Source organism: Grammomys surdaster, unplaced genomic scaffold, assembly GCF_004785775.1.
Source record: "Grammomys surdaster isolate TR1022 unplaced genomic scaffold, NIH_TR_1.0 144, whole genome shotgun sequence".
Taxonomy (NCBI): domain Eukaryota; kingdom Metazoa; phylum Chordata; class Mammalia; order Rodentia; family Muridae; genus Grammomys; species Grammomys surdaster.
The window spans coordinates 6,572,289-6,582,704 of record NW_021604602.1 but is presented as its reverse complement, the minus strand read 5'-3'; the positions used below and the strand labels follow the sequence as shown (position 1 = coordinate 6,582,704).

The 10,416-nt window shown below is 48.4% G+C and overlaps 1 protein-coding gene across 1 annotated transcript in view; it reads right to left on the bottom strand.

Annotated features, from left to right (window-relative positions):
- Positions 1 to 1,226: 1,226 nt before the first annotated feature.
- Positions 1,227 to 10,416, bottom strand: part of Tecpr2 (tectonin beta-propeller repeat containing 2) — a 96,043-nt gene continuing 86,853 nt past the window's right edge. The window contains exons 18-20 of the mRNA XM_028764488.1: positions 2,783 to 2,924; positions 2,197 to 2,346; positions 1,227 to 1,671 (exon numbers count right to left, since the gene is read on the bottom strand). Coding sequence (XP_028620321.1) covers positions 1,520 to 1,671; positions 2,197 to 2,346; positions 2,783 to 2,924 — 444 coding nt within the window. The 3' untranslated portion in view covers positions 1,227 to 1,519. The remainder of the gene's footprint in view (positions 1,672 to 2,196; positions 2,347 to 2,782; positions 2,925 to 10,416) is intronic.

The window sequence follows — 10,416 nt, the reverse complement described above, 5'->3', positions numbered from 1 at the left end:
AAAAGAAAGTCGTCCAAAGCACTGAAGCTAAAACTAGTCCACAAGTGTCCACTTAACTCGGGTTTAATTGCACTACTGTCCCATGGGCTTAGGGAATGCTGTCATTGGGAGGAGCCAGGCAAGGCACACCATTCACAGAAGAGGATCAGGCCACTCAGGGCTGCCTCTGCTGTCACCGAACTCTTACAAAGGAGTTTATAAAACAAAGTAGAGTCAAGGATGCCAGCAGCTCATCGCTGCCGAGACCCGGAAGCCTCTGCCTCATTACTGCTGGGGCCCTGACACATGCTTAGTAGAAAACAGACATCAAGTAACTGCCTGGACCAGGCGGACTGAAAAAAAAGCAGCCAGTCTGGGGCAGTGGCAGGGACCTGGTAAGCAGGGTGGACAGCAGGCTCAGGGAAGGACGCACGGTGGGTAGCCTGCCCTTGAAGCTTAGATGCTCTGTCCCGACCACTGTGATGGGACACGGCAACCGTGAGCAGAGGCACTGTATCCCACCAGCTCCTGGGGAGTCAAGGCTAGACCCACTGCAGACACTGGCTGCTCTTGGGTTGAGGACATGATAGGGAATGACCACCTCTGCAAAGCTAGAGCCAAGACAAGGTGGGCTTAGGATAAACCTCTTGAAGGAACAAAAGACCTTCACTGTTTTCAGAAGATACATTTATCTCCTGAATTTGTGAGACTTGATTTTAAGTGAGGTATCTTATTCAGGTTTGTAACATAACAAACAAAAAGGCAATTACTAGATCCATCTTTTGAGGAAGAGCCTGGCTTTAGAATGCCTACCAGCATACTAGTCAAATGTCATTCCAAAGATGTCTCTAGGTTAGCTCAGCACCCCTGTGCTGGGCTATGTGGGCATCTGTGTTCTGTCTGCACCCATTGGCTGTTGTGTTGGCTGAGGTGGGCAGGGGGTGGGCAGCTACCCTGAGTGCGGGCAACATGAGGAGACTAGGGTGTGTGCATGTTGATGAAAGCCCCATCACGGCTACTTTCCCACCTTGAATGCCCGGTGTGGATGCACTGTGGTCTGAATCTCTAGGAGAGAAGACCCCTATGATAAAGTCAACACTATCACCAAACACATCCAGTGGCTGCAAGCTCTGACCTGCCGGCCATCTGGTCTGGGGTTCTGGAATGGACATGTGCCCAACTCTTCCTGGCTTTGAGTCACCTGCCTCTGGCGGTGTCCCTCTTGGCTCACACACCAGGACCCTTAGTTGCTGATAAGAATTTACTGTGGTGCACAGGTAACTAGTGCATGCAACTGAGCAGCAGCCGCTGTTCCCACTTGGAGGTGACCTTGGCAAGATGTCAAAGGTGCTGCTCCTACAGCAACAGCTCCAAGCACAAGGCTAAGGCTGTGAGTTCTGTAATGAGACCAAAACAAATACAGATGAAAGCAAGTGTGAGGTGTCCAGCCTCGTGGATGAGGCATGTCCGTCCGTGAGCCACCGGGAGACAGCGGCCTCCATCACAGAACCCGGCTTCCTCCATCACTGGCTGCCTGGCTTCAGATGACCTCCCACTCGTCCTCCAGCTCCTCAGGGTGGGAGGTGGCTGCCTGGCTGTTCTGAGGGTTGTGTGAGTGGCTGAAGGTCTTTGTCAGCCGCTGAAGGAGACAGCCAGAGGAGCCCACCGCCCATAGCTCGTCTGATGAGGTCACTGTAAAGATGACAGTCAGTCAGTCTTATAAACCGCATTGTCTGAGACAAGGGACGGGGAGGTGGTCAGCCCTGGGTCTGGTCAGGCCGTGATGATGTTACAGCTCAGGGATGAGGAGGAGTGGCCATTCATCTCTCCAGCCTGTGCTGTCTTCACTCAGTGTAATTTCCTAGGATTTTTTTTTTTTTTTTGGAGACAAGAGTCTCACACTATAGCCCAGATTGGCTTGGAACTCACTATGTACCCCAGGTTAGCCTAGAACTCACAATCTACCTCCTCAGCCTTTCCGGTGTTTGGATTATAAGTGTGTGTAGCTGTGCAGGCAGTTTGCTCCCAGCTGTGGAACTAAGCTCGGGTTCCTGCAGAACCGGTGTCTGGAGCACTCCACAGCTGGGCCTTGTCCTTGGCTCTGGCTGTGGGATGTGGAGCTGAGCTGGAGCGGCCTCTTCACATCCCCTCACCCGCCCTCACCCGCCCTCCACCTTCCCCCAGGAGATACCAAGTCTACCATGCCCAAGCACCTACCTGTGACACAGGACACACTTCCGGGAATTTTCTTCCAGTAGTCTCCAGCAGGGTTTTTGTCTGTGATACCATAGCGGCGGGCAAGGTCACCATTTGGACAGCGGGCCCACACAGTTCTGGTGCTCAGTGCCAACTGGCAGGCCTGCAATCCTGTGGGCAAACTTGGTATCAGCTCACCTCTGGAACATACATCTAGAGCACCATTCCCAGTGCTGCTCTCTCCAGACACTGTTGGCCATCAGGGCTTGTGGTGACACTGTACAGTGCTGGGCACCAAGGCAGAGAGTGCCCAGGAGGCTGGCCCAGCCACATAGGAGTTGGGGGACTGAGAAAGCTGTATTCCCCACATTCCCACAGTAGGCTGGCCTGGGTTCTCTCAGCAAGGAATGCCCTTCGGGTCTTTACCTGGCTTCTGCTTCAGAACATCTCAGACCCAGCCGAGTACCCAGGACCTCTATATGGCCACTGCGTGGGTGACAGCCTGTTTTACAGACAGTGGAGCTGGGAGACCTCAAGTTAGACTGACTTCAGTTCTTGTCTTACGTGGCTGTGGGGGATACTAGGGTAGCCGTTAGATTGTTCCTACCTGGCACGTGCTCCCAGTCTGTCCCCACGGGCATCTCCTCGGTGATTCCAGTTCGCACGTGCACATTCCATCTGCTATCCAGGGCCCACAACATCTGGTCATTGGGGCTAGAATGGACGCTGACCAAAGTGACCCCAGCAAGCTGGAATAGGAAGGGGCAGTCCTCAGAGAAGGAAGTTTAGGGAGCTGGGTGGAGCGGCAGTCATGAGCAGAAGGGGCAAGGCTGGCATGGGCTCCTTGCTGGTTCTGCACCTGGCAGCAGTCTCACAGGAAAGAAAGACATTTACAAGGCTATCATCACAATGTCACATTATGGGGTATCCCAGCAGACAACCAGACAACTTCAGCTGGTGACGTAGAGAGGTAGAAGAGGTCTGGATAAGGGAGTGAGCCAATGTGAGACCAGCCCGCAGGGCAGAGAAGGCCCCACAGCTTGCTTGCATGCAGCCTGCCCCTGGCCACGCTTACATTCACTAAGCACAGGCATCCTCCAGCATGGCCAGCTTACCTGGGCCCTGACATCTACTTGAAGACTTCCTCTTAGCTCTATCAGTCCTCCTGCCTGTGCCTTTGTGTCAGGAGACATTTCCTTCAGTATGGACCATGGGAGATGGAGGCAGAGAGAGCTAGCAGGAGCTGGCTCTTGGCTGGGCACCAGGCTGGCTGCTCCTGTGTCCAGGTCAACATGCTATGGAGTGTTGTCAACGTTTTATAGGCAAGAACAAATCCCTCCAAAGTTGCCTGCTGTCCCAGAGCAGGTACTGCACAGAGTAACACAGTCCTCATGTATTCTAGGGCAAAGTGATCTAGAGACCTTGTTGGAGGAAGTGTCACTGTGGGCATAGGCTTTGAGGACCCTCTTCGGAACCCAGCAAAGCCAGCACTTGTAGTTGTGTGTGCATGTGTGTGTGTGGGGGGGTACTGCAGAAAGAATGCTCAGGAATAGGTCTCCTCGGCAACTCTGACATCTTCTTTCCTGATCAGGTAACAACTGGGACCACTATCTGTCCACTAGATAGTGAGTTTGAGGCCAGCCTGGTCTACAGACTTAATTCTAGGACAGCCAATGCCACACAAAGAAACCCTGTCTCAAAAAAAAAAAACAAAAAAACAAAAAACAAAAAAACAAAAAGCTCAAACAACTTCCACCCAAACTACAAACAAACAAACAAACAAACAAAGAACAAAGAGAAACATTAAAGCTACACCTGATGGCACACACAAATCAGTAATCCCAGCCACTCGGAAGGTCAGAAGGCTGAGGCAGGATATCACAAACCCTGGCAGTTTACTAAGATCCTGTCTCAAAATGACCAAAACATGAAATTAGTGATGGCGAACACCTTTAACCCCTCCCACTTCTCCTAGGCAGAGGTAGGTGCCTGCCATGGATGAGCTCCCAGCACTACCAAAAACCGACAACAGAAATAAGGATGGGGGCAGGAAGTGTGAGTCCAAAGCATCCCCCGCCACAGGGGCAGTGCTGTTGACACTGTCCTAAACAGAAGGATTGTTAGGGAGAAACCGAGGCCTAAAGGGGGTTTCTGTATACCAAGCACCTCCCTTTAACCATCAGGAACCTCCCACATCTGAAAGAACTCACTTAAGCTGCCCCAAAGGTCAGCTATGTCAGGCAAGGGCATCTAGTCAACTAGAACAGCCTGTATCAGCTCAGAGACAGAACTCTGCTCACTGCCATATACAACTTGCTTTCCTGACCTTTTTCTCCCCACCGCAAGATCTTGGCAGTTTGATCCCCAGCAAAACTTTCTGCAGTATACCCATGAGTTGGTACAGAAAGGAGGAAAAGACTATTAAAAAGTTAGCATATAAACAGGCAAGCTGGGGCACAAAAAACACACAGGGGCCATGAAGACAGAAGACACTTCATGAAGACCTGGTGGGTGCTACAAAGATGGCGTATGGGTAAGAATGCTTGTGTGTGAGCATGAGGACCTGATCCTGGAACCCTAGCACTCAGATAAGAAGCATGGCTGTGCATTCCTATAAACACAGTGTTAAGGGGGTAGACACAGGAGATTGCTGGGGCTTGCTGGTTGGTAGGCTAGCTGAAAAATGATGGGCTCCAGGTCTAGTGAGAGAACCTGTAGCTACGGTCTTCTGGTCCCTATATGTGTGCACAAGGTTGCACACACACACACACACACACACACACACACACGTGCACGCATGCAGGGTGGGGGTCAAAAAGAGGTTAGGTTTGGAACTACCAAAGTAAGAATTTCAGCAAGTGAAGAAGAGAGAGAAAGGTATTAACATCTAGGGAATCACCATGTGGCAACAGGACACCTCGCAGACCAAGGGTAAGATGGGAGAGTGTCCTCTACTCTACACTGAGCAGAAGCAGACATTCACAAAGTATGCCTCTCTGGTCTGCCCTCTGCACACCAGGGAAAGAGATCCAACAAGCGTCTAGAGAGGAATCCGTGCAAACGTGGATCTGGTGTCAGCACCTGAGCACTCAGACTTGTTCTGAGCTAGACTCTAGCAACACACATAAAGGTGGAAGGAAAGAACTGACTCCAATACTGACTCCAAGGTCCTTTGACCTTTCACAAATGCACCTTGGCACATATGTATGCACACACAAACATCACACACACACACAACTATAGTAAAATAGAAAGCTTTGAAAATCAATGAAACAAAGAGTTGTTTATTTGAAAAGTTAAGGCTGGGCGGTGTTGGCACATGCCTTTAATCCCACCACTTGGGAGGCAGAGGCAGGAGGATTTCTGAGTTCGAGGCCAGGTCTACAGAGTGAGTTCCAGGACAGCCAGGGCTACACAGGGAAAACCTGTCTCAAAAAAAAAAAAAGTTAATTAAGTACAATCCATAGACACTTAGCTAATTAGACGAAAAAGAGAAGACAAATTAATAAAATTAGAGATAAAAAAGGGAAAGTTGCAAAAGATACCAATGAAATCTAGAGGGTCATTAGGGAATGCTTCCAAAAATCTGTATTCAAAAACTCTACAGGAATTCTCAGACACAAGGATGAACCTTTAGATATACATGACCTACAAACCTACCTCAAGAACACACAGAAAGCAAATGCTTTGATAAGAAATGAGATAGAAACAGCAATCGCCTCCCCAGACAGAAAAGCCCAGAGCAGACAGCTTCACAGTTTCTTTCAAAAGACTTTAAAAACGGAACAAACAGCAAGCTCTTGAAACCAGTCCACAAGGCAGAGAGGATCTGAACATTATCAAACACATTCTATGGAGCTTGCCAGCATCAGACTCCTACCCAGACCAGAAAAGGACAAAGTAAAAAGAGAAACTACAGACCGATTTCCCTGATAAAGACAGAAATGAAAATTCTCAGTAAAATACTTGCGAAGTGAATTCAACAACATAAAAAATCATATATCATAATCAAGTGTAATTTAATCTAAAGATTTGGGAGTGGGTCATCATATGCAAACCAGTAATATTATAGTACATAGATAAGTCAGAAATCACATCTCTGAAGATGCAGATAAGGCCTCTAACAAAGCTCCAGATCACTTCATGATAAAAGCTCCAAAGAAACTAGAAATAGAAGGAATATACCTCAATACAATAAAAGCTATATTCAACAAACCTATAGCCAACATTATATACATAGAGAAAAACTGAAAGCACTTCCTCTGACATTATGAATGAGACAGGCTGTGTGGACTCTTCGATCTTGTTCAGTATAGTGCTTGAACTCTCAGCTAGACTGCAGTAAGGTAAGAGAAGCAGGTAAGGTGAGAACGGATAGGAAAGGAAGAAGCTGAGTTACCCCAGTTTGCAAATGGTAAAACTCAACCAAAACCTGAACCCCAATATACTCTGTCAGCAGAGCAGTGGGATAGGCAATTGCCATGACAAACATGAGGGCCCGGAGAGCTGATGCAGCCATTGAGAGCACTGAAGCCAGAAGACCTAAGCTCAGGTTCCAGCACCAACATGGCCGCTCACACTGACTGTGACCGCAGTTCCAGGGGCTCTGATGATGTCTGGCCTCTGCAGGCACCAGAAGGAATGTGGTGACTATAAACTCAGGCAGGCATTAACACACACAAAATCTTTAAAAAAAATTAGGAGCTTTTCTATAACCTAATAACAAACTTGCTGAAAAAGAAATCACAGAAGCTGGGCATGGTGACACACCCACGGAATCTCAGCATTTGAGGGATGGAGGCAGGAGGATCATGACTTCAAGGTCACCCTGGGTACATGAAACCTTGTCTCCAAACTGTTAAAGGAGCTACAGAGATGGCTTGTCAGTTATGGGCTCTTGCCTGGTTCAGTTCCTAGCACCCATACGCTGGCTCATACCGGCTATAGTTCCAGGGATCCAATGCTCTCTTCTGAATTCCACTGGCACTGCATGAATGTCATGCACATACATACATGCAGGCAAACATTTTCCTGAATAAACAACAAACCTCCAAAAACTGTCAGGAGGAATGGGTAGATGGCTCAGTTAGTGAAGCACTTTCCATGTAGTGTGAGGACCTGAGTTCAGATCCCTAGCCCCAGGTGAAAGCTGGCCATGGCAGCACACATCCATAACCATAGAGACAAGCACATCAATCCTGAGGCTTCACTCGTTAGCCAGTCTAGCTTCTGTGTTGGCACCAGGTCAGTGAGAGATACTGTCTCAAACTAACCAACCAACAAACAAACCAGTAACAACAACAACAAAGCAGAGGGCTACGGAGAGGCACGTGATGTTGACCTCTGGTTTCCACATGTGCATGCACAGGCAATTGCACCCACATGTACACATACATATGCATACACCATACACACAAAGTGGAGTAAAAAATTTATTCATAACAGCATCAACAAACCAACCAGCAGGAGCTGCAGAGATGCCTCAGAGGTTGAGAGAACATACTGCTCTTCTAGAGGACCCAGCTTCAAACCCCAGCACCCACATGACAGCTCACAACTGTCTGTAACTCCAAGATCTGACACCTTCACACAGACATACACAGAGGCAAAACACCACTGCACATAAAAATAAAAAGAAATAATCCTAAAAATCAATCAAACAAGCAAAAAGCAACAACAGAAGATATAAAAACCATAAGGATTTAAACTAACCAGGGAGGTGAGAAAGCACGTCAGTGAAAAGTTTACAACACTAAAGAAACAGTGGAAGACCCTTAGAAGACGGAAAGACCTCTCACGCTCATGGACCAGCACAGCACAATGAAACTGCTCATAGGACCACAACACATTGACGGCAGTGGGATTTAAATGACACTTTACATGTTTTGGCTACTTGCCAGCTGTCAGCCTTGGTGATATAATGTGTGCTTTGCCAGGCCAAGTCTTCAGTGTAGGCAGAGCACACAACACTGGATGGCCAATAATGCCACCGCACAGAGGAGATGGCTGGGGAAGTGGCTCACAGCTGAGCAGGGATGATGGATCAGGAAGAAGCCCAGCCTGCTCAGGGTGGGGTCAGCGAGGGTAGGTGCCTGAGGACTCTTCAGTTCAGCCACTGAGCCTACAGTGCTAGGAAAGAACACACCACCACGGGCTCTGGCTTTAGAGGCACCCCAAATACAGACATAAATCTCTGCAAACTCCAATTCTAAACCTGCTAAATACAACTAAAAATATTTCTCCCAACTCCTCCCAGGCACTAGCAAGTCTGAAAACTGAGTCATTTGTTTTGAGTACTTTGTCGAAACTTCACCCCAAAACCACTATCAGAGGGAGGTTTTAACAGAGACCAGGAAACAAAAATAGAGGCTTCTGCTCCCTTCATGTGCCCATGGTACCCTCTGTGCTCCACCTCTGCACAGCTTGGAGGGTGTCCCGAATGAGACAGGAAGCCTGAGCAGAGGTGCAGAGGACCCAGGGCACATAGGTCACTCACAGTCTGCTATGGAGCCACCATACACTTCCTAAACCTCAGACTCAGAAAATCCTCCTGACTGTTGGATCTTTTAATGGACTCCTCACCACTCCTCATTCCTGAACTTACTTTTTCATTTGTAGAAAAGTCCCTGTTGGTCTCATCATTAACCTGTGAGTGATATCAGTGAGCTCAGGATGGACGTGAGCTCCCTCATGGCTGCTGGAGTCAGTGTCCCCACATAGGCCTAGGACCCTAGCGCCAGAGGAGGGAGCCAGATCAGGTTATCACACACCCATGTCTGTATTTAGCTTTGCCACCTATGTGGCAGGTCACCAGAGCTTGCTGGGGTCAAAAGGCAAAGCTTTACTCAGGGTCAGAACTGCCAGACAAGGAAAAGCAGCACTGCCAAGGAGCAAGTTTTACAGGAGGATCATCTGTGATAGCTCAGTGTCACCCCTAACCTTAGAAATGACATTCAGGGGCTGGAGACATGGCTCAGCAGGTAAGACATTGACTTCTCTTCTAGAGGACGAGGGTTCAATTCTCAGCACCCACATAGCAGCTCACAATGTCTGTAACTCCAAGATCTGACACTCTCACACAGACATACATGCAGGCACAAAACAATGAAGAAAGAAAGGAAGAAATGAACATAAGAAAGGAAGGAAGAAAGGGAAGAAGGAAGGAAGGAAGGAAGGAAGGAAGGAAGGAAGGAAGGAAGGAAGCAAGCAAACAAGAAATGACACTCAGTCCTACACTGTTAAGGACTCCACTACGAGCCTTAGCAGGGTGGCTAGGAGAAGCAGTTGTGGGTCTCAGTAAGGCTCTGCCTCATAGTAGGGTTGTGTGCTGAACAGGCCCCTTAAACTGTTCTAAGCAAAGCAGCAAAGCCACTTGCTGGTGAAGTAGGGAGAATGTCCTCTGGCTTCTACTTCTTGGGAGCAAAAAATAGGATGAAGGAAAGGGTACTTCCTGGAAAAGTGCTTCATGAAGGCCCACACATACACAGAGCTTCTTTTCTCTTCCCCCAGGATCCAGTGTGACAGCACCTGGATCTCTACACCCCCAGGCAAAGTGAGTTCCTTCTCTCACGCGCCGCAGTATATGAAGTGAGCAGACCTCTGTTCGGCGGCACCGCTGAAGGAGTCCATGTTTAGCAGCCACTTGAAGGCACTGCCTCACTCAGAGCACAGCTTTGAGGTCCTTTCACGGGACATATAAAGAGACTGGGCCTGTAACAGCGGGACTGGGGACAGGGTTCAGCAGGTAACAGCGCTCTGCACAAGCCTGATGACCTGCACTCTGCGGCTGGAGCCCATGGTGGCCGACAGCTGAAAGCCCTCTCTGATCTGCACATGTCCACGGAGCTCACCCTAGCACTCAAATGTCCGCTTACAATAGTAATAATGAAAAATAGATAAATAAAATACAAATTGAACAACTACAACAATAACAACAACAACAACAACTCTCATAAAGACATACTCAGAACCTGAGTTTGGACTTCAACACCATCTGTAACTGGAACATTGGGAGTTCTCACACCTCCTTCTGACCTCTGGGCACATACATGGTACATACCCACACAGACACATAAACAAACAAATCTTAAAGAGACAAGTTGAATTCCAAAGGTAGAGGCAGGTAGATCTTTGAGTTTGAGGCCAGTTTGGTCTACATCTTATGCCAGTCAGGGATACACAGTCTGACTCGTTCCCAAACTTCCAAACAAACAAATACAAAACACACAAAAAAACAAGCCT